This window comes from Ambystoma mexicanum, chromosome 12 (assembly GCF_040938575.1).
Source record: "Ambystoma mexicanum isolate Mex_15411 chromosome 12, UKY_AmexF1_1, whole genome shotgun sequence".
In the NCBI taxonomy this organism is placed as follows: domain Eukaryota; kingdom Metazoa; phylum Chordata; class Amphibia; order Caudata; family Ambystomatidae; genus Ambystoma; species Ambystoma mexicanum.
Window position 1 is genome coordinate 562,586,739 of NC_090936.1, and position 25,257 is coordinate 562,611,995.

General features: G+C 46.1%; 1 protein-coding gene across 1 annotated transcript; it reads left to right on the forward strand.

Moving 5' to 3' along the window:
- Positions 1-12,562: 12,562 nt before the first annotated feature.
- Positions 12,563-14,746, forward strand: LOC138514607 (macrophage-expressed gene 1 protein-like). Its single transcript, XM_069630058.1, has one exon. The coding sequence runs from the start codon at positions 12,563-12,565 to the stop codon at positions 14,744-14,746; it is 2,184 nt and encodes a 727-aa protein (XP_069486159.1).
- The last annotated feature ends 10,511 nt before the right edge of the window (positions 14,747-25,257 follow it).

A 25,257-nucleotide genomic window follows, 5' to 3' on the forward strand; every position in this document is an offset into this window, starting at 1 on the left:
AATTCTAATAAATTAACTGAAAAGTTCATTTGGGCATTTAATTATTCGGAGATTGTAAGGAAAGTAGTTCCAAATGATTCTGAGGTGCAGTTTCAAACACGTGCATGCTTTAGATCAAACATTACATTTTGTGGCTGTAGTATAATAGGTAATGTGTGAGAAGAAATGTAATCATGTGCAACAGTGGTGGAATGGATAGGGTGCATAAGTTCATGCATTGAATTGTATTGAAAAACCTTGAGCTCATTGTGTTGAAGCCATTGGTAATCAGGGGTGGCTGGGCCACTGGGGCGTTTTGGGTGGTCCCCCCCCTGCTGCCTCCTCCCACCAGGCAGCCACCTCCCACCAGCAAGACTCCTGTCTCATGGCTGACACTGGGCGGTGGTGATGTAGCAATGATCCCACACTTCGTGCAGTGGGGAGTACTTGATTGAGCCATCTCCACTGCACATGCTCAGTTCAATTTGGCACAGATGAAGAATGGAGAGGCTCCCCAAGCATGGACAAATAGATGCCTGAGGGCGTTAAAATGTACACGCCCTCAAGGCATAGATTGCCACTAATCCTTCCCCATCCTGTCTCTCACACAGGCTAGCGCAGAGGTTTTCAAACCCCCGGAGGGGAGGAGGGTGCGAGAGCTCAGCATGAAATGTAAAAAAAAAGTTTAGTTTTATTTTTTAGATTGGAGGAAATGGGCAGGGGTGGCTCACATGGTCGAACTGGAGCATGGAACTGTGTCAGGCACCAATGAAAAAGTGGGCCACAGTTGCAAATGGATATTCATTCCTTTAGTCACAGACTGAATAGTACCGAAGGGGGTGTTCTTTGTTAAAATGTAAGCAAATTGTGATATTTATTCATCAACAATGGTCAAAACTACTAGCTGCCCTAGTAACTCATCAAACCAAAAAGTGACACATTTTGACTGGCCCACACTAGCATTTTGCATTTTTGGTACGGGCATTGCCCTATAGGCCAGTCCGAGCCTGGCGGTTCATCCATACTAGGTGAAGGGGCGTCCACCCAGGGTCCCCCCTCACCCATTATGGAGGAGCCGAGAAGCCACCCCAGTGAAACACTGAGCACTCCCGCAGCTGCGTTTTCCAACTGAGGGAGTGCTCCTGGGCTGGCTTTACTGTCAAAGGGAAACCCTGTTTCCCTTTGACAGTTCAGTTCAGTTCCTCAGCAACACATGCTCACTGTGTCCTTGCCCCACCCACCCCCCAGCGCCTTGCATACACACATATTCATGTTGATTGTGTGAGGCACTGTGGGGCCCAGGGAGAGAGATGGTATCTTTTTACTGGACATCTATCATAGATGTCTAGTAAAAAATATCATGCCTGCTCCCTGTGCCCCCCAGCGCCAATTGCACACTGTTTGGCTTTTTACCCATTTTGTTTAAAGTATGCTCTACAATGCAAAATTTCAACCCATTATTTTAAAACAATTCAAAGGGACGAACCCCCCTTGATTGGTTCAACTCCCTCTCTGAACTCGGTCGCTATGGCATATCTGCTGGGAATATTTAGACCCCTCCACTTAAAAAATCACCAGCCACCACTGGCCCTGGGACTGTGCTGGGAGCAGGGTGGGGAGCCCAGTGATTGTGGTGGGAGAAGGCTGGGCGCGAGCCATTGGATAGTGGTGGGAGCAGGGTTTGGAGAGCCCAGGGTCTGTGGTGGGGTGGGATGGGGAGAGCACAGGGACTGGGCTAGGAGTGGGATGAGGGAGGTCAGAGACTGTGATGGGAGCAGATGCGGGAGCCCAGGGACTATACTGGGAGTAGGGTGCAGTGACGGTGCGCAATAGTTCATAGCCATTGGTCTTACTGTCCATTTGGCCTTTTTGGGGTGGTCCGGCCTGCCCACTTTTTGCTCGGGGTGGGGGGACAGCCGGGGGGAGGGGAGCACAGGCCTAAAAAGTTTGAAGATCACTGGGCTAGGGTGTAGTCAGCCTGTGTAGGGATGGGATAGGGGATGGGGTTAATGTACAATGCTAAAAGATGAAGGCGGGGTAGGGTGTGACGTGTGACCTTCCGTCCCCACTAACACTCTTGTTATGAAAAGGTGCCTGTTGTGACCCAAGCCTGCAAGCACAAATGCGCTGAGCAGGACTCCAGAAGAATCCGCTGGAAGCACGTGCACAACGGGAGTGTTGGGCCTGTTTACAGAACCTGAGGTGAGTAATATTGTGCCCTCACAAGTCTGCTCTGCTACAAACACAGCAGTATAACATTGCGTACCTTCCCGTTACTTGTGACAAGACATAGCACAATTAGGACGCGTTTGCTGCTCTCCCACCCGAGCGCAGCTTCCAAGTTTGCACGCCTCGCTCCCCTGCAAGGAGGAGTTGGAGATTTCTTATGACCAAACAAATACACATAGCCTGTATTTAACCGTCGACGACTGCAGTGCCATTTCCTGCATTCTTTTCATAAAAAGGAAATGCAAGTCTCTGGATATATATGAACGCGTAAGGGTGCCAAAACTTTTATTTCAGTTCTTAACTTGTAGTGTCCAACACAGATAAAGACGTACACACCATGTGCAATCACCATATTACGTTTGAAAGGGTCATTTCGTATCATGTATATTTTTTATTATTTGATTATTACCTTTTTATTTGCTTTCTATAAGTAACTCGTACTAAGACGTCAGAGTGAGCCAGCAGTTGAGTTACAATACTACATTTTACTAGCTTGCAATATTCGTTTCACAAGTTTATTGATTTAATATTCATTCACCAATCATGAATGCAGACGTCCCTCGTTTTATTAGATGTTATCAAAACGTTTTTCGTTGGTAGGAGCCATTTCTACCAAATGGAATGCTTAGGATGAAAGCAGTGCATTGTATTGCAGTGCGCACAGTTGGAGCTATCATTGAATTCACTGCAGAGTAGGTGGTGAGCGACACAATATTTGTGACACATGTAAATTATGGTACACATTGACAGCTGCATGTTTTGGAACGTTGTGGGGGTCACGATGCCAGTTTCTTGTTGTGCGCTTCTCTGTATGTCTCACACTGTCGGACCGGTTTTATTGTTTTTCTTTTTAACACTCAAGGGCCCTCATTACGACCCAGGAGTTGGACAGCACCATGGTCCGTGCCGGTAACTTACCGACTCCGCCATGGCGGAATGGGGAATTACCGCCCCATTCAGAGGTTGGCGGGGCGGTAATTCCCCATGCAGCCATGGCCCTTCCCCATTCCCATTTTTGCCGCATAGGGCTCAATGGGAATGGGGAAAGGCGCTAAGTACGGTGCCGCAAATTGCGGCACCGTACTTAGCACCAAGGTCCTTTTGCTGGTTGGTTTGCTGGTGCCACCCGCAAAGGGACCTCGTAATCAGGCGTTAAGGGTTTAATGGCGCCACCACCTTTTACAGCGCCGTTAACCCCTTAACGCCTGGATTGTAATGAGGTCCAATATGTTTCATGCTGCCAGCCATGTGTTTCACACTTCAGGGTTTCAAGTAGAGTAATGTGTTGAACCTTGTGACTTCCGCTGTCATTTCAATGCATGTTGTACTGATTGATCATTCACAGGAACCCCACCTGTTCACGTTGCTCCTTCCTTGTGTTTAATTATGTCACATTGGCTTTGTGACCTGTGCTTTGCCCCAGCTGTTGTATGCCTTGCTGTTACTTAAGCCACATACATATACCAGGTGTGCCTAGCCTAATACCACAACTTGCTAAGGAGCTGTATCCACTATCCTTGCTCTGTATTTCAGTTGTAAGGCCGACCTTCAATCACGTGATTCTATTGTATTTGGTTATTTGTATAGCACTCTTTCCCCATTTGTATGGCCTCAATGCGCTTTGTGGTTGGAATGCCCTCAGTGACCGTAGTCAATTTGCTGGAGGTTCTACGAATTTTAGGTAAGGTGATACTTGTGTGCATTTTTCACCAGTCTAAGACTTAAGTGGCTGGCTGGGCTCGACTAGGCAGTCCAAAGAGGTCAGGCACATGGGTGGGCGCTGTTGGAGGTTTGCGATAGAATGCTATTGTTCAAAAACTCCAACATGCCCATCGTTTTCCATACAGTTCATGGCATGGGGCTCAAAGAAGGAGTAGTAACATACACTGAAGCCATTCATAACGATATGAGGTAAAATCCGAGACTTCCAGTACATAACCTGAGTGCTCTGTATACTTCTTAAAAAAGATATGAATGCTAAAGAAGTGTTTCAACTTTCATAGTGTAACTGAAATTCAACATTGCCTCCTCATGAATTACCTTCCATGCAGTTTACTACTGTGTGGCAAAGGAAACATATCCTAATGCCAGTCAATTGAATGCATGCATGCCCAGGGGTCAAGCGCGACACCAGTACCTGAAGGATGCTGGGTTGCCATGCCTTTGGTGTGACATCAAATCCTCTGGCATCACAGACTGTAGATTTCCACATTCCATGTATTAATTAGCCCCTTCATTATTCTGCTTTTCACTATGACCTAATAGTAATGTAAACAAAGACAAGGTAAAAAAGGTAGTTTGGGATGTCCTGATGAGATTCAAGTGGGGCCTTTGACAAGAGTATGTTCCTTGTTAGAGGGTGTGCATGTGTTATGCTGATGCATCAAAGAGGAGCATTTCAGCAATTTGCAGGTGTATTGTAGTGCAATAATCCCCTCCTACTACATGGTCCTGGCAGAGTATTTGATATTGTTATAAGATATGCGAGTCATGTGTATTTCATGTTTGGTAGCAGTTGCACAATGTATCAGTGTTAGCCTCAGTGATGTGGAACAAGTATGCAGCCATCTATTATAAAAAGTCTGAAATATTTCCTGATGGGCTCATCCATGATCTGCTGCTACAATATTCCCTGCTGTACTGCTGACAGCCCTACAGATAAGGGGTGTATTGGCCACTTTTACTCCCTAATAGTTGGCAAAAACTCCCAAAAAATAAAAATAGAGAGTACAAATACTTCCAACAAAAAATAGGAGAAAGACATGTAGAATCCTACGCCCCTGCTTTTCCCCTCACAGCGCCATGGATAAGTTTGGATCAGAAGTGCATGTAGTACCGCAGGAAGAAACTACTATTTTAACTGCCTGATTGCAAGAAGTAAACATATATCTTCTAATGTGCATGAATAACTAGGTGCAAAGAAATAAATATTACAAAAGCATTTCTTTTTTTCAGTTTAAAATGTTTTACTCGCTTATAAAATACTCTCGTTGGGAACTGGACTCACATTCTTACTCCATAAAAAATTATTTTACTCCAAACAATGAAAAATACGGAGTAAAATACTCCCACTTCCAAATCTTTTGTGGAGCACTGACTGCTGGTGAAATATTGGAATTTTCGTTGTGTTGTTTTAAGAAAGTGGCCTGTAAACCTATTGCATTTATATAAAATGTGTTCCCGAGAATTAAATTGCTAAATGCACCATTCCAATCATTTATTTTAAAAAATCCTGGGGAATCCCATCCCAACAATCCCCCTGATGGGGTCAGCTCCTCACTTTACTTGTGCACAAATATGCTTCGCCACTGTATGGTAATTGCTCACAGGATCAGTAGCGAGCCAAAACAGCATCAGGCAGGAGAAAAGGTCATTACCACAAGCTTCTCGGGATGGGATACAGCATCAGCCAGGAGAAAAAGTCATTGCCACAAGCTTCTCGGGGATAGGATACAGCATCAGGCAGGAGAAAAAGTCATTACCACAAGCTTCTCGGGATGGGATACAGCATCAGCCAGGAGAAAAAGTCATTACCACAAGCTTCTCGGGGATAGGATACAGCATCAGGCAGGAGAAAAAGTCATTACCACAAGCTTCTCGGGGATAGGAAACAGCACCAAGCAGGAGAAAAGGTCATTGCCACAAACTTCTTGGGGATAGGATACTGCACCAAGCAGGAGAAAAGGTCATTACCACAAGCTTCTTGGGGATAGGATACTGCATCAGGCAGGAGAAAAAGTCATTACCACAAGCTTCTCTGGGATAGGATACAGCATCAGGCAGGAGAAAAGGTCATTGCCACAAGCTTCTCTGGGATAAAATACAGTTGCCAAAGCATTTCGGTTGCCCAAGTAAAAAGCAGGGTATGCAGTGATAAAATTGCGGCAAAAATGTCGCCTGTACAAAAAAATCGCAGCAAAAATGCTGTAGTTTGACCCGTTAAAGGTGTACCCCATTACACTGTTTAAGGGAAGCGGGGGTGTCCACCGCTCCCTTTAAAATGGTATAATGGGTCTGGGGGTTGCAGGGGTGTCCCCCACATCCTTTACATGAATTGTGGCGGCAAAACCACTGCCTTGTGCCACAATATTTTGTGACCACAGCCATTTTTGCAGCGATTTTAACACATACAACCAAAAGCAGTGCCAGACAGAGACAGGGCCTATTAGTAACAAAAAAGCATCAAGCCCCTCAATCCAGTTTAGAAAAAGTCAAATTTATCACACAATACTCAGGAGACAGTGCCACTACTTTCAAGAAACTTAAAAATCATTGGCACATATCACTCCTAAAAAAATATTTAAAGAGCTACTGTACTAACGATGGTCTTCCGCAAAGCATCAACAATTAGACTTGTCCGAGGTACGTGAGCCCTGAAGTGCAATCCTATGGTAATTGGGTAACAAACCTTTGTGTTGCTTTTTATAAGTGACACACTTGTACAATGTGCCCTTTTTCCATTAACAATGTTACAACTATGCCACGGTTTGAGACAGAGAAAGTCACATTAATCAATCCATCTTTCTTCTTGAGGAGCACCGTTCTCATCTATGAAATAAGATGAATAATGAAATAATACTGTATCTTTTCTACACCAGAGCGAATAAACGTGGACCTTTCAAGAATTATAAGTGAACTAAGAGATCACCTAACGCATGGGTAATTATTTGGATTTGAAGATTAGAAGATTTGGAATAATCAATAGCAGCACCGTTTTCTATGCAGGCACCATTGGTACTCTGGAGCACACATTTGAGGAGAAGCATAACATAAGTGGATCAAAAAGTGGCCACTCATCAAATATTTGCTGAAGACCTGAGGTTTACAGGCCAAAACACATGTTGGCTACTGATTAAACACAACAATTGAACTTGAGTCATTGTAAATAATGAATGTAACAATGCAGTTTATGAAGGGTGTAGTGCTCTGATTTCATAGCATAACATATGTTTTGGCAAGAACATTACCAACAAGTCATCAGGGATAGAGAAAAACCTAGTTTTATAAAGAGAAGGCGATGGAGAAGGATGCAAATGGTGACGCAAGAGGATGGAACAGGACCAGCAACCAATGGTGTCAGAGGATGGTTGGGAGAGAATGATGAAGGAGAGGAGCAAGGACACTGTAGGGGACAGTGACGTGGGTGCCCCCTGGAGGTGAGGACTATACTTCCTGTGACGTGGGTGCCCCGTGGAGGTGAGGACTATACTTCCTGCCCCAGGTAAATGGTCTTGGCGTTTCTAAATCCAGGGCCTAATTGGTTGCGCCCCTCCTTTGGGAAAGAAGAGGTATCTAGCAGAGGGAGGGGCTTTACCTGAATTGACATTTTCCCTCAGGGGGGAAAGTTATGGCTGCAACGCTACTGTAGTGTTTTATTTATTCTCCAGGCAACCCTGTTCATTGGATGGTCTAAATGAAGGCAGAGCCCTAGGCCATGGGGACAGCAGGGTGTACTGCGAGGGGAGCGAGTGCTGGGTGGTGTGCCATCATTGGGACTGAAGACCTGCCACACTCAATGAGGAGCTGGTGGCACAGCACCCCATGGTCCATAGGGGAATGGGACGCTATGCTAGCGTCTGGGCAATGCCAACAATGTGCTGGAGGGCACCTTATCTGGCAAGTGAAAATATATCCTTCTGGGCCCTTAGACCAGGGAGCTGCTGAGGCACAACTTGGTGGACAGCGCCAGGGGCTCCACCTAAGGTCATGGTGAATCACTTAATGCATTATGCCGGTCCTTTGAGGAGGGGTGCTATGAAGAGCCGAGCAAGGGTCTCAGCCTATGCCATTCTGCTGTGGATATATTCAGGGGACCCAAGTTGGCATTCTGACTCTGCTGGTACTGTTCACTGAGGCAAAGATGGACTAATATGTAATAACTCTTATAGAGATGTTGACGTTGTAGACTTTAGGTAATGTGGTGGATGAGGCCTAATCGGCACCTAGTCTAGATAGAATTGTCAGTGGTGTATTGGATTAAGGTGCTGCTCAATATACCATAGTGAACGGCTGTAAAAACGGTGCCTCATCCTGGCCCTCACAAGGGCCAGGTCTGTACTATGAGTGATGTCTCTGATGGTCTACAGGCTTAAGAGTTATAAAGTATACACAGTAGCAGACTGCAGCTGCTTGCAGTGTAGGTTATTGCTGTTTGCTGAAAGAGTTGGTTAGGGCTCTTCACACTTTGCGGTCCAATGGTGCTAGCCTCAGGCACCTTACTTTGAGGCAGCATGGGATGTGGATAGCCACCCCCATATGTTAATTGTTACCGCTAACTCTAGGCATGCCACTATCATTAATTAGGCTGGTGTTGCCAGTAAGTTGATAACAAAGTTAGTGTATGAAAATTATGGATGTCCATGTTATACTTCAAGATGGAACTAGAGTTGATGGGCAAAATCTCAACCAAGTCCCATCTGCTTATTTCAATAGCATTTCAGGCGGTGACCCCTCCTGTTGTAATCACTTATTCCAGATTGCCTTTCCAAAAATGTTCTTTTATCAGCTGGTCTCAGGTGACGAAGGCTTTACAACCCCCCTCTGACCATGTGACAATTGCTAGTCAGTGGGACAGAGTAAAACACCTGGGCTACCCACTCAAGCCGTTTGCAGGATCCATGCTGGAGCTCACCAGGGGAATAATCCTATATTGTCATTCCATGATGACACACACAAAGATACATATGCACACATTCATACACATTCACCCACCAGTCACAAACCCATACACCTTCTCTGTCATTTACACAAGCACCCATGTTCACCATTCACAGAGCATTCATATGTGCAGGCCCATACAGACACACCGTTGCATGCCTACATACACACACTCATGCACACATACATTCATACATACATACTCACACACACCACATACGTCAAGAGTAGACTATGCCAACAGCCTATACCTAGGAATGCCAGAACGACTATTAAAGAAACTTGAGCGCATTCCAAAACGATGTGGGCAGACTCCTGCTCAAACTACCACAAAGAGAACACATTACCCCAGCGCTGGAAATGCTCCACTGGCTACCAATAAAACAGCAAATAAATAATAAAGTTCAAAACAATGTACATAACACAGAGCAATCCACGGCCAAAGAGCAGAGTTCCTAAAGGAGAAAATAAACATCTGCCATCCGACAAGACCACTTGACAATGACATTCGCCTAGACCCAAAACCATACAATAAAAGAACATTTGGAGGATCATCTTTCTCTCACCTGGCAGCTATAACCTGGAATTACCTACCAAAAAACATACGCAACACAAGGGATCATCAGAAAACTATTCAAAATCTGTCTCTTTGATCCAGAACCGGAAGGAAACTACTAGGAAGCATAGCCCCAGTGGGAAACAAGAATCCCAAGGAGGAACCCATGACCCCTAACTTAATCTTCCCTAACCGGAGGGCGAGGGGAGAATACTCCGACCACCCATGTCCACATAACGCTAGTCCACAGAGGAAATGTAGGTAGTTAAGGACCCCACACGAGATGGGCAAGGAGGGACCAGAATCCTCTAACCTAAACATCGCCAACCCCATGGCGGGAAACACGTCTGCATCAGCCAGGTACACATACCACTAGAGTAACACAAAGGAAAACTGCCACTCCTCAACATGCCTGACAACTAGGCGGACAAACTACAATAGCAAACACACAGGATAATCATAGATGTTTAACGCAGAAATGCTAAGATAAAGAGGTAAGAAAAACCTGCTAACCCAACTCTAAAACCTCAACTTTCCGCATACACTTATCATACAGAAATTCACACAACCACTTCTCTGCACAGCAATTTGATCATACTTCACCACACTCCAATAACAGACAAATAATACATATCCCCGCTCAGCAGCACATGGGAATTCGCACTAACCCAAAAACCACACTTAAGCTCAGCGAACCGTGCAAACCGAGCCAAAGCTGACAACAGGACATCACAACCCTCACTTTCCTGTTCCCACTAAACCCTGCTAATCCCCACACTGCCCCCTTTTTCCCACCCCCTCCTTTTCAGATACGCCAGAGCGCTGGGGACCACTCTGGTCGCAACAGTGTGCGGTACAAATACCTTTAACATTAACATACACAAACAAAACTCTTTTTTTCCTTACCTTTTTTTCCATCCAGACTCGCTGCCGCCTCTTCAGCTGCTCAATAGGGCTCCCAGCTAATGCGCTCAACGCAGGTAAGAACCGGCAAGCAGGGAGAGCCTCCTGGTTCCTGACACGCGTGGAGAGCGGGAGCCAGAGAGTGACCCCTGCTGCTCAGTGTGCAGGGTGAAATCCGTAAATAGCCGCACAGTGCACAGATTTTGGGTGGCCCCGGAGGGCTCAGGCCCTACTTTGTCTTCTCTGCCTAAGATGGGCTGGGTGCATGGCCGCCACACCAATGAGGAAGGCATTCCCTCATTCGAGGTGTGAGAATAACAGGGCCTGGACTGTGATTCTTGGGAGCTAAAGTGGGGGGAAGGGTTTGATCTAGGAGTGCCATATGTTACAGACGGACAGATTGCTGGAAGTAATCAGTGAATGAAGGTGCACTTGGTGCAGAGTCTGGGTGATCATTCGTCATGGAGCAACTGGTATGAAGCATTTCGGGAGCCTTACTAAAACCTTTGCTGGGATTCAGATGGTTGGTGGGTTCTTGGGTTAGTCTGCCAATCATGAAAGGCACGAGGTAGTTACTTTTTGTCACTATTGAAAAGTAGGTGACATTCTTGAAAAACTGTTCTCGGTAGAAAACAAGCAACAAACTCCACTAAACGATGAATTACAATTTAGTGACAACCATAGCGAGAAAGGAGGAATTGTTCAAAAACCAAAACTAAGGAGTTTACATTTTCCTTTATAGGTAAATAGCTAAGTACATGGGCATAGTGTGGACTATGGGAGTACTTGGCTGTTTATGGCAATAATCATATTAGCTCCTTCTTTGCTATGTTTTTTCTCTCCCAACCCTTGACTTACTCCCTCTCGTTGTTTGCCACATTGGCTCCTGGATCTGGTTACAGTGGCACGACAGGCACTAGTTTGGGTGCAGCCTCCATGCCATGCTGCCACCACAGGTGAGTCATGAAAGACCTGACAGATAAGTGAGTACATGTGAATTTCAGGCACTGTTCTACGCTCAAATTACTCCAAAATGTCCAGCAAGAAATCAAAATTGGGGCAAGCATGTCCTCCAAGGAAAGAGTTGGAGGTCATTAGGAGTAAACCAGTCCAGAAAATATTGCAGTAAAATGGCAGTCACTACCGGCTATGGCATTCTTTCCAGACCGCGTTTCTCCGAGTCTGCCAGTATGGGCATTGACCTCCTGGCAGGCCTGACCTGCTGGGAGTTCAGGTCCCAACCGGCAGAGTAATCACTGAAGCACCAGAGTTCCCATCCTATGGCGTCCTATAGGATTCCATGGAATGGGAGCTTACTGCTCTTGCCGGCACCCGGAATATCCCGGTAACACCGGGATATCGGGTGCCAATAACGGTAATGCAAGTCTGCCGGTAACCCGCCGGTAGCACCAGCAGCTTACCGGTAGACTCGTAATGAGGCCCATTTACTTTATATGACCAATGTCACAGGAGGTCTCGACAACTTCTACACAACCTACATCAGGAAGCTATGGAGAGGCATAGCAGGATAAGTCAGGATGGCTTACTTGCTGCCTAGCCGAGAGTGAAATGCATAAGGTTGGTCTCCTCCTGCAAAGGCAAAGACGAGTTCAAGATTGATACATTGAATGCTGTTGCCTGAGGTAATGTCAGTGGTTACCGACAACTGTATGGTCTTCTCACACACTCTGTGTGGGCCTTTCTCACAAGCATATCAGCTGTCTGCAACAAGAACCAACTCTGGCTGTGAGACTGTCTCACTGTGCAATATCAAAAGCACAGAAAGGTCACATTATGACTTTGTCCGGGTTCACAGGGGAGTCAGATGTGAAGATCCCTGCGCAATGCGCATATTAAACAACATCTTTACATCAAGAAGGTGGGTGTAGAGTGAGGGAGCGCAAACTCAGTTCCTTTGATTTCCTCTGCATATTTGGTATGGGAAGTAATACAAAAATCAAGACTGCATTTGCTCAGAGCAACAGAATTATGTTTATCTTGATAAAACAGAGATAGCATCCAAGCACATACTGCAGCGAAGGAGGGCGGCAGTGCCCTGCTGCCAGGTGGCACTCATCTCTCGGTCATTATCAGTGTCACATGAAACCTCTTCCATTGCCCCCTCCTCTTCATGAAATCATTAACAGGACTGAAGGGAGGAGGGTGTAAAGTCTATGCACTCTGTACACCCACAGTCACTCCTGCACGATATTCTCAGCGGTCAGGGTTGGCTTCAACATGTGCTCCTTCACAGTTAACTTTCTTCTGCTGTGCACTTTTTTGGCCTTGGAAAAACAAAGAAAATGCCATTATGCTTCGGCCCAGGACAATCTTCCATCAGGTCTCTGGCAATGCAAGAAAGCTCTAAAGGTCCCCACCCTGGAGGTTCTACCTGGGGGAGGCTGGGACAATCTGCGAAATCTAGATATGGGAAGGGTGATGAAGGTGGACTACTCCTCCTGCAAGACCACAGAGGACAACGCCTACTTCATCCCTGATGCCGTCTTTGTGATCCCTCAGAAGCAGACCAACCTGGAGATGAATTCAGAGATTGTAGCCAGCTGGAAGGAGTACAAGAGCTTCACCTCATCCTCCATCAATGCTGAGATGTCCATCGGATCTCTCATAAGTGGCAGGTTTTCTACAGAATTTCAAAACATGAAGACCCATCAAGTCAAAGATGAGTCCTTCACAACCAGGGTGCAGCTGAGAAACCTTCGCTACACTGTGAAGGCTATCCCAAACTTCAAGTTGGATACAGACTTCAAGAGCCAGTTGGTGGAAATTGCCAACCACCTGGAAAACAACCAGACGCGCACGGCCAATTTCCTGGCAGAGATGCTCATCCTGAACTACGGCACTCATGTTCTCACCAGTGTGGACGCAGGTGCCTGTCTAGTTCAAGAGGATCATATAAGGTCTAGCTTTTTGTCAGACAGCTGGTCCCAGAGGAAGTCCATTACTGCCTCAGCCGGGATATCCTTCCATAGCATAATCAGCTTTGGAATTGGTGTCAACACCAGCTCTGGGAACTCCTTCACCAACAGCTATCTGGAAAACCGCACCAGCTCCAGAGTGGAGAGCATTGGAGGAGTGCCATTTTACCCTGGCATCACCCTCAAGACATGGCAGGAAGGCATTACCAATCAGCTAGTGGCCATTGATCGGTCAGGCCTGCCCATACCGTACTTCATCAACACCCAGACACTGCCAGACCTCCCTGAGCCATCTGTGCATAAGCTCGTACAGACGGTAGAAGCAGCATCCAGTAGGTACTACAAGGTCAACACTTACCCTGGTTGCACCGATGCCACCTCACCAAACTTCAACTTCCATGCCAATGTCGATGATGCCTCATGCGAGGGCATGATGACCAACTATACCTTTGGAGGGACTTTCCAGGAGTGCCGTGGGATTAGTGGGGGAGATACTGGTGTTATATGCCAGGGTCTACGGCATAAGAATCCCCTCACTGAGGATTTTTCCTGTCCTCAGGGCTATGCTGCAGTAAAACTCATCTCACAGAACAAGGAACATGGATTCACTCACTCTGAGTGCCACAGTGAGTGTGACTGGTTCAATAACTGCCATCAAGTTTGTGGTGATGTTTTCCGGGTGTCCACTGCCCAGTTCACTGCTTACTGGTGTGTCGCCCAAGGGGAAGTCCCAGAATACTCTGGTTACCTTTTTGGGGGCCTTTATAACAGCAAAAGCATCAACCCTCTGACCTCGACTCAGTCCTGCCCTTTCAGCTTTTTCCCCCTGAAACTCCTCGTAGACCTGGAAGTCTGTGTAAGCAGCGACTTTGAGATGGGGTACCAGTATTCTGCCCCCTTTGGGGGATTTTTCAGTTGTGAGGAAGGAAACCCTTTAGCCTTATCCAAATTTCCCCCTTCTCTTAAAGGTTCCTGGGGTCAGGTCAGCCAAACCGCTCCCCCGAAAAAGTGTCCTCCAGGTTTCAGTCAACATCTGGCACTCATCAGCGATGCATGTCAAGTTAACTACTGCGTTAAATCAGGTCTGTTCGCTGGAATGTCCCTACCATCGGTCCGGCTACCGCCATTCTCCAGTCCACCAGTCATGAGCGTGGGCAGCACCAAAACGGTCCTAGTCCTGACTGAATCTGAGCGCTCCTGGGTCAAGGATGACGGCACCAAGATGTGGAAACTGACCAACACTGCAGATGCAAGCAACACAATGAGGATGGTACGTGGGGATGGTGGACAGATCTCCGGCGGGGAGGCAGCAGGAATCACAGTGGGCGTCACCACTGCACTCGCTGTTTTGATTGCCATGGCTATATATGGACGACGAAGATATAGGAGTAGGGGATACCAGGAGGTGGAGAGGCGACAATTAGTGATGGTCAAACCTCCATGTGAGGAGACCCACATCCAGGAGGAGGGCGACCACGCTCCTTAAAGATACAGACTTTCATCTAATATGCCTGCCCCTACATCTACCCCCAACCCCAGTACCCCCCCCCCCCCTGCCCGCCCCCGTCTATCCCCAGTTCTTGGTACCTTATTTTGAGACAAACCACACAAGGCATAACAAGTTGCTATCCTGTACATCAGGAGGAAATAAAATGTGTTCACATTCTTTAGGAAATGTGTAGTGTGGCATTCATACTGTTTCCGGGTGCTTTGAGACACTGCTGCATGCATCATAGACATAAAAAGACACAATTCAGGCAGCCCCGGACACAACATGACCGCAAGTGCACTGCAGGGACTGTACTGGGGCCCCCGGCCCTAAGGACCCGTGTGGCCTAATGACCTTCACTGCCCTGTTGTGTGGGCAGAGAGCCCGGTGGGCCTGAGCACATGGTCTAATGAGAGTGAGCTTCAGGTTCTAGGTTCCCAGCTGTGTCCTCTGCCCTTGCCTTCGCTACCTGCAATCCTCCTTACGCCCACACATTCCTTTGGGGTTCAACTGGTGTTGTCCCTCCTAAAATGGGGCCAGGCTCTTCTGGGAATCCACTTCATATACCACCCCTCACCAAACTCACTTCCAGCGCTGCCAATTGTGCTGAGATTGTAGTCAAGGATAAGAGGCAGAGATATGGAAAAAACATCCCTTGACACTTCAACTTCATTCTGCCCAGGGGCCATTTCATTTGGAGGTGCAATGTCTTGTACACAGGTAAATGCCAACCCACCGACCTAATCATGGATGCCTGTGCCATTTAACGCTGTGACTGAGAGTATGGAATTCTGTTCTTGATTTATTGTTGTATATAGCGCTAATATGTCGCATGCTACGAGGCGCTGGATTTTCCGTTACAACATGTAGCGAAAATCTTTCTGGACATCATTAAAACATATTTTTTTAAGTGGTTGAAAGTATTTTATAAGTGCACATAGTAACCTGCATTTTCTGCTAAATATACTAAAGACTGTTGGAAAGATTTTGAAAAAACTGAATAATCTGAAAATGTTTATTTAAGAAATGCAAAACATGATTTCTTTGAAAACGGACAGAAATTGGTACAAGTCGATTTTTTAAAAGAGAGGATCAGATATAGCATAAAAGGTTAATTTTAGATGTGGCAATCTTTATTCAGAAAAAAATTAAAAATGAATGACTTTTTGGTGGAGCAAAAATATATAAAGGGAGTGGGGTATTAAAGGTGGCTTAGTTATGTTAAACAGATGCGCATGGCTGATTCTATGGTAAGTGGTGCAAGAGCTGCAGCTCGGTAAGTTGTGAATCCTTGGCCCTTTCCTCTCCCTCTCTGTGGGCAGGGAACTCTCTGAGTATGTGAGCCAGCTGGTTGGCATTCCAAGTCCTTCCATTCATCACCAATAACGAACCTTGAACATAAAGGGCCTTGTTATACTAGTGTCGTGGTAATTCTGGCAATTTTCCACAGAATTACCGCCAACCTCATATACAGTTGCTGACACTGTGTTCGACGGATTTACCTGCAGGTTATTTGATTTGATTTGATTTAATTATTTATAAAGCCATATCTCTGGGAAGAAGCAGGGAACGTGCGTCCGGGCGCAGCTGTTATAAAAAAAAAACACCGACAACAGCCAACTTAGCTCCACAAGACCGTTATAAAACTTTTTCTAAAACGACTGTAAGAGTCTATTTGACGGAGTTCCACAGGAAGATCATTCCAGAGCCGAGGTCCCCTGGAAGAGAATCGTCTGTCACCCCGAGAAACCGATCTAGGACTAGGTGCCGCCAGCAGATGTTGGTCAAGAGAACGGAAAGAACGCGTTGGCTGGCAGATTAGACTCTGTGATGAAAGATATACCGCTGCAAGCCTGTGTATGTACTTGTCTGCATAAGGCGGTGTTAGTTACCAATTTTAAGAGTCTGTAAATCTCCACAGGGGATTTTTGTAGATTTACCATGAGTGGTAAGTCCGCTGAGGTAAATCTGCCAATTCTTAATGTGAAGTGGAGGATATACCTCACGCTATGAGTGGGAGGTAAACCCTCCAAGCTCTGATTTCGACAGTGTAGGAAAATAGTGGTAGAGTGGAAGTAATTCTGTTACTTCCATTTTACCACCATTTTATTTGCACACAATGAGGCCTGATATTTTTTAATTAAGCCCTATGGACAAAGGGAAGGGTTATTATAGTGGCATTATGACACACCCCAAGTTATTGCCTGAGGTGAAACTGAGGCCTATAAGTCCGGGAAGTAAGCCATAATGGCCCCTCTTCGGTTCTGTAGGACTGTTAGCATATGGAATTGTGCATCTAAAAACAAGAGTGTTGTGAGAATTAAAATAAGTACACATAAGTAACTTTTAATGTTAATTTAATGAACATGAAACATGTATTAATAAAATTTAGGCATGTTTGTGTTTTATTGCTGTTTGTTTATATGTGGAATTGAACTGCACATGCTTCTCGCAGCTTCAGAACGTTTTCTTTGTGCTGCTTGTTAAGCAGTTGCGGAAGTCAGAATGTTTGGCATACTAAATGCTAGTAACCCATGTACCACACTAAACACAGAATATGCTGCACAAATTCTTCAGCACATCACCTTTCCTACAGTCATTAACGCTATAAGCACTTTGGGCTGCTGGGGTGTTAACAGTTTGTTTTAATTGTTGTTATGGGAGCCCGGCTTTGCATGACTGACGTGTGGTCATTTCCCATTTCAAGAACTAAAGCTACAAAACAAAATGGCAGAATGGGAAATAGTAAAGGGACATTTGCCTTTACTAACTCCCTGGGGCAAAGGCAAGCAGCAGGGATGCAGAAAAGTGTCAAGCCGGAATAAGACCTGTAAGTGACACAGGGTTGAGGTTTGGGGGTTAAAGGCTTGGATATTTGGGGGGAGGGAAGAAAACCGGCCCTGGGCACTGCAGCAAAAAAAGCATGGCAGCTTGGGGAGTGGCCTAGGAGGAAGAACTATAATTCAGGTTTATACCTACATATACAGCCCATGTTTCCTTGCATCCTGGTTGGGTGGTGCCCCTCTCCAGCTCTTAAAGGGGATTCTAAACAGATAGAGTTTTTAGGATTGTTTTCGTTTAGGCCGGGGCTGTTTGTGGCCATCCACTCTGGGTTTCTTGGGCTGCAGATTGCAAACAGCGATCATTGTTGCCTGGGCCCAGGTGGACTCAGATTTAGATGTCAGCTGTACAGCACTATGACAGAAGAAAGAGGTTTCCAGGATGGACGTCTCAAGTGCTTGATTTCAGGCATTCAAAAGTCAAATGGGGATAGCTGACTCCAGAGGCACCCCACACGTCAGCGTTCCTGTATCGGAAAAAGTGACCTATTATGAAGAGAATAAGGCCAGTCTCTCCGAAAGGATTCAAAACAGGACAGGGCAACCCTGAATTTTTCAAAGTCTGAGTTTAGGGAGTGGAGGAGAAACGTCTGATGCACGGCAGCGTAGTCTGAAAAGAATGAGCGGTCCAGGCTGGTCAATGAGCGGGCCAGGCTGGTCAATGAGCGGGCCAGGCTGGTCAATGAGCGGGCCAGGCTGGTCAATGAGCGAGCCAGGATGGTGGTTGTTGAAGCATGAGAAGAGATTCTCTCTGATGTCCAAAAGTATTGGTTCAGTGTGTCTTGTAGGTCAAACACCAAACTAACAGTTGTGTAGGAGAGCAATATCTTTTTGAATTTGGGGAAGGGCCGCTCTTTCCAGAATCTATTCTTTGACGGGTAGGTTGGCAATACATTGATAGTTTGCAAGCACATCAGGATATGCATTCACTTCTTTTAGGAACAGGATGACAGTGGCGATGTTTAGAGCTGTTGGTACAGGTCCAGTTTTCAGGGGGGCATTTCATATGGTGACGATGCCAAGGCCCAAAGACCGTCATCTTTGAGGAAGCTGGCAAGGCTTTTTCGGGGAGATGAAGCCCTCAACCGCGCTGTGATTTTGATAATGCTGAGGTCTGATAGTGGTAGAAATGAATTGAACGTGGTCATGGATTCCCTGTGGAAAGAAATGGATGTGTGTGGAGTCTGGAAATGGTGCGACAGACTCAATGACAATAGAAATGACAGTCTCCGAAATGTAAGTCTGTTTGTGTCTTCATTAGGAAACTGTCACAAGGTAGGGTAAGGATTTTTGCTGTGTACTTCTCGTTGGGTCGTCACATTATTTATTTTTTCTATAAGGCTGTGTGACAATATTGGATGAACTCACAGTTTAGGGTGACCTTCTGGAGTCTCAGTTCCCCAACATATACAATTGCAGTTCTCAAAGGGCATTTCAGTCTGCTGTCAACTTTGACCCGCAGTCTTCTATTATGCAGCATGTATCGTTGTGTTACAGTATTCAGGGGTGAACCGCATGTTAGGAGCAGGAGAAGGGTTATGGGTCATACCCACCTGAGATATCTTTAAAAATCCTGGTATAATCCTGAACACCAGCCAGTTGTCGATCTTAAATCAAGTGCTTCATATGGTCTTCTAAGCACTTCAGTGCCTCCACTTGCTATCAGGTAATAAAATCGCAGCAAAAATGTCGCTGGTAAAATAAATCGTGGCAAAAATGCTGTGGTTTGAACCAGTAAAGGTGTACCCCATTATACCATTTAAGGGGAGCAAGGGTTGCGGGGGTGTCCCCCATCCCCTTAAATGGTATAATTGGTTTGGGGGTTGCAGGGGTGTCCCCCGCATCCTTTACATGATTGTGGCGCAAAACCCACTGCATTTTTGCCGCGATATTTTGAAATCACAGCCATTTTTGCTGCGATTTTATGACATGGAACCCTCCACTTGTTCTACAGGTCAATGAAGGGCCACACAGGAGCCCCTGTTTAAGCAAGCAACTCTGTACAATACTTCTGAATACCCAGTAAAATCAGTGGGCACCATGCCGCTTAAAGTAAACTACTCAATGGTTAGAAAACATATAAGTTTATTCTGTTTATTCACTTCTCACTAGTTATTTTCTAGTACAAGTACAAGCCTCCATCAAACATGTAAAAGAATCAGGGTTCCCAGTGTTTACATTAGTTCTGTATTGCCTTCAGTTGCATTGGGGCTCTTTAAATGATGGCATCTTCTGGGTACACTCTTCATCAGACACCCGGGACAATGTGAAGGGGGAGCGCAGTGTGAATATTTAGAATCTATGTGGGAGATAAGCCCGCATACCAGAAGGAATACATAGCCAGATACTGGATGCCGTGGGAGGCTAGGGGTGGAATGACTTGGATTGCCAGGGGGCGACTGAGCTGCATTTGGTCCTCTGTGGAAGGTTTAGGCAGACTGGATTTAATCAGCAAAGAATCAGACTCAGCTGCATGAGGGTCTCCTTTCGAGATGTGGGTGAAGTGGCCGTAAGGGTTCACACATAAGGGATTGGCTGGGATTCTAAATGCCTCTTACTTACAGGCAGGCCCGGAAACATGTCATACCAAGGCTGAGTGCCCATTTCTCGTTCCCTGGCTGAGTGTCTTGTCCATGAGTGATTTGTCAGGTCCCAGTCAGACAGGATCCGTCCAGAGACTCTGTCAGAACGGTCCCCAGGCAGTCTCTCTCGTGGGTGGCTGCACAGGGTGGTCACATCTTTTCTATTGGCGTTGTGGACATGCAGCACATGTTCTTTACAGACAGGAAGCATTAAATGGCCAGAGGCTCTCAGCTCCCCTTTTGCCCTCTGGGTAGTCTATAAAGCACACGCTAAGTTACCAGCACTACTTAGAAAGGCTGCTTATTCTAAACCTTCCAGCCATCAACTCTTTTGTTTTGCTATTGTCACCCGAGTGGGAAGGGTATGCCCAGATGTGGGTCCCTTGCCTGCTGGGCCTAGAGACCCAACCTACTCCTCACTGATGACGGTCTCGTGCAAAAGGGATGAGACCTAGCAGTTCGGGCTGGACTACCCCTTTGAGGGTGGGACCAAGCCTGATTTGCATATGGTTTTTCCCCTTTTGTAATGGCTTGGCAGGAGAAGAACGATGGTCTGGAGGGTTGCCCAGAGCAATGCCAGAGGTCAAGATTTATTCTAAAGCTTCCAGCCATCAACTCTTTTGTTTTGCTATTGTCACCCCGAGTGGGAAGGGTATGCCCAGATGTGGGTCCCTTGCCTGCTGGGCCTAGAGACCCAAGCTACTCCTCACTGATGACACCCAACAAGGCTGAAACATGTCTGGGGATGCTTGTGGTCTCGTGCAAAAGGGATGTGACCTAGCAGTTCGGGCTGGACTACCCCTTTGGGGGTGGGACCAAGCCTGATTTGCATATGTTTTTTTCCCCTTTTGTAATGGCTTGGCAGGCGAAGAACGATGGTCTGGAGGGTTGCCCAGAGCAATGCCAGAGGTCAAGATGTATTCTAAACCTTCCAGCCATCAACTCTTTTGTTTTGCTATTGTCACCCCGAGTGGGAAGGGTATGCCCAGACGTGGGTCCCTTGCCTGCTGGGCCTGGAGACCCAAGCTACTCCTCACTGATGTCCACACTTAGATAGAATTGTAAATATTACCATGTACACACTTAGATAGAATTGTGAACATTAGCCTGCGTCGCATCTAGATAGAATTGGAAATATTAGCATGTCCACACTTGGATAGAATTGTAAATATTAGCATGTCCACACTTAGATAGAATTGTGAACATTAGCCTGCGCCGCATCTAGATGGAATTGTGAATATTGGCATGTCCACACTTAGATAGAATCGTGAATATTTGCACGTCCACACTTAGATAGAATTGTAAATATTAGCATATCCACACTCAGATAGAATCCTAAATACTAGCATGTCCACCCTTAGATAGAATTGTGAACATTAGCCTGTGTCGCATCTAGATGGAACTGTGAACATTAGACTGCGTCGCGTCTGGATAGAATCGTGAATACTAGCATGTCCACACTTGGATAGAATTGTGAATGTCGGCATGTCCACGCTTGGATAGAATGGGAACATTAGCCTGCGTCGCATCTAGATAGGTTTTTGATTGAAGGATAGCATGCCCGCGCCTAGAGGAAACTCGAATGTTAGCATGTGCCACACTTAGAACTGTGAACACCAGCCGGCGCCTCTCCTAGATAAGATTGTGAATGTTAGCATGCCCACACCTAGATAGAACTGTGAACATTGGCCTGCGCGCTTCTAGATAGGACTGTGAAAGGCCAACAAGTGCCGCACTTGGAGAAAACTGTGAATATTAGCATGCTAAAGGTCAGGTAACCCACTAACCAATATAACCTCAAACTCTGCATACTTATCTCACTCAAAACTCACACAACCATCTCTCGCACCACAAGCCGCATGCACTTCACAACACTGCAACAACACGTATGCCGGAGCAACAGCACACGCGGACTGACACCGATCCAATACCTGCACCAAAGCTCAGTATCTGGTGTATACCGAGCTGAAGCTGCCAACAGAACACCACTCCTCTCACTATCCTACTCCCTCTTCACCTTACTAACCCATCCCACCTTATCGTTTACAGATCCGCCAGAGCGCCTGGGGACCAATTCCGTTGGTGACGGTGCGCGGTACAAATACCTTTAACATTTAACATTTAACATTTAACTGATGACGCCCAACAAGGCTGAAACATGTCTGGGGATGCTTTTGGTCTCGTGCAAAAGGGATGGGACCTAGCAGTTCGGGCTGAGCTACCCCTTTGGGGGTGGGACCAAGCCTGATTTGCATATGGTTTTTCCCCTTTTGTAATGGCTTGGCAGGCAAAGAACGAAGGTCTGGAGGGTTGCCCAGAGCAATGCCAGAGGTCAAGATTTATTCTAAACCTTCCAGCCATCAACTCTTTTGTTTTGCTATTGTCACCCCGAGTGGGAAGGGTATGCCCAGACGTGGGTCCCTTGCCTGCTGGGCTTAGAGACCCAAGCTACTCCTCACTGATGACGCCCAACAAGGCTGAAACATGTCTGGGGATGCTTGTGGTCTCGTGCAAAAGGGATGTGACCTAGCAGTTCGGGCTGGACTACCCCTTTGAGGGTGGGACCAAGCCTGATTTGCATATGGTTTTTCCTCTTTTGTAATGGCTTGGCAGGCGAAAAACGATGGTCTGGAGGGTTGCCCAGAGCAATGCCAGAGTTCAAGATTTATTCTAAACCTTCCAGCCATCAACTCTTTTGTTTTGCTGCTATTCTTATGAGGCATTACCAGCAATACTCAGCAGCACAGTTTGATGTATTACTGGGACAGTCCTACCAAGGACAAGTTACTGTATTTGGAATGTGACAATAGCAGAACTTCCTGGCAGTGTTCATTTACAGTATTACGTGATGATGGTATTACCACTTTTTGGAAGTCCCAGCAGACAGACCAAGGACTAATTCTGCATGAAGTCGGAACTCAATTTTTACACTTCTCGGAGAGTGTGTCACATGCTTGCACAGTGTATAACTGGGGTCAGCAACCTTTAGCTCTCCAATTGTTTTCAATTACAACTCCCCTTTGCCCTATGCAGCATAGTCAATGGTGAGTGATCATGGGAGTTGTGGTACAAAATATCTGGAGAGTCAAAGGTTGCAGACCCCTCGTGTACAGACATGACATTCACCTGCATGTCCTATGTGACTGACCCTTTTTAGCCATGGCAGCCTTTAAAATATATCCTGTATGGTCGAGCTTGGCCATAGGGACCTGAAAAGCCCCATATCATGCTACTTGCTACATACATTCCCAATCACATCCCATGTTGAGACGTGCCGTGTTGCCTAGATTCGTTGAGAACTGTTTAGTTATTCATGGAAGATTCAGAAGTGTAATGCTGGGCTTGCCAAACACAACAAGACTTTGCCATCACTTCTGGGGCTTTACAGATTAAAGATGATTTCATCCGAACAGCACACGTGTTTTTAGGGCAGGCTGATAGGCTGACATGAGGAGCTATATGTTCGCTCGATATTCAAGTGAAGCTCAGAGTGAGTGCAGTTCCCCTTCTGGCACTCATTTTGGTTACTGATTCAATATAGGAGCAGCAAGTAAGAAGTAGACAAGGAGCGTGTTCAGAATACCAACCTTGGTGGAGTTTTTGATGTCTGGAAATTAGGATCTTGTCTCTGAATTGCACGTGTAAATTATGAGCACATACATCTTCTGGAAGGCATAAGAATTTCGACTGGGAGTATTTTACTCTCTATTTTTTAAAGTTGGGAGTAAAATGATCATTAAGGGAGGAAAAATATAAATCCCATGGGATTTTTTTATAAGCGAGTAAAAGTATATTTTAACTATAAAACACAAATGTTCTTAAAATAAATATTTCTTTGCACATAATTATTCACGGACAGTAATGTTTACCTCTTCGGATCAGGCAGCAACAAAATTAGTTTCTTCCAGTGGCACTGCTGGTCCAAAAATATCCATGGAGCTGTGAGCGTGAAAGCAGGCGGACAAGAACCTACATGTCAGTTTCCTTTATTTGCCCAATTTTAGGGACTAAAAGTGGCAAAAACACCCTTATCTGTAGGGCTGGGCACAACATTCTTTTTTCAGTTTTGGAAACTAGAGTTTTTGTTACTTGTTGTGGTTGTGCGTAGGTGAGTTCAAGAGCATCTGTACTCTGTTGAACATAGTAAAGGTCTATGCGGACCTATTGAATAAAATACCTACAATTCCTGCGAATATCATCTAGCAAGAGAGGCAGTGAGAAAGCAGGACATCTTAAAAAGTCACTGTGTAAAGACTGCAAAGACATGGCTACATGGCTATCTATGCTGTGGAGGACGCAGAGACTAATTGGATCTTGTAATAATCCTATCTGTCACTTTTCTGCCGGCTCTGGTCACCGCAGGACCTTCCCTAACACTCTTTGGCTACAGGCTCCTTGCTGCATCTGCGGGTTCAGTTGAGGATTGGAAGGCAGGGGACTCAGCCGAAGAGTAGGAATTGCTAACTCTGTCTCGCAGTGGACCTAATAATAACTCCAAAATTGGAGCACCAAGGAACTCAGTGACAAGCATGACGTGGTGTGCCCAGGGGCCCTCGCGTTGACGTCTCCTTTTTACTATGACAAATGTGAGGTGTACTTGGATAACACCCAGTCAGCAGCTCTGCATCCAAAATGACATCGGTCACATCTACTCCTGGATGAAGGGAAACACTTCTGCTGAATGCATCCAAAATAGAGCTTTTGGCACTGGGTGGTGCGAAAGGTAAGGTGATACAAGTCACTTGGCCAGCAACCCCGGGATTATCCCAGTCGCTTACGAAAACGTAAAGAACCTGATTCCAAAACTCTAACCTCCCTTCCTCAAGGAATGGAGTAACCGGGTGCAACAATGTTAATTTGTGCAGGCACTGAAAAGGCCATACAATCTTATCAACCAATCATCCGCTGGAACTGAACTGTGATGTATGGACAACTGCAACATGCCCGACATGAGGAAAATAGGAAGACTTGGACTAGCAGGTAGGGCTGAGCGGCCTCCCAAGATGTCTGATTGTGATGAATTTGCATGTGCTCCATGCCCTTCTTCAATGTCACACTTACATTACAAACGATGGCATTGGGTGCT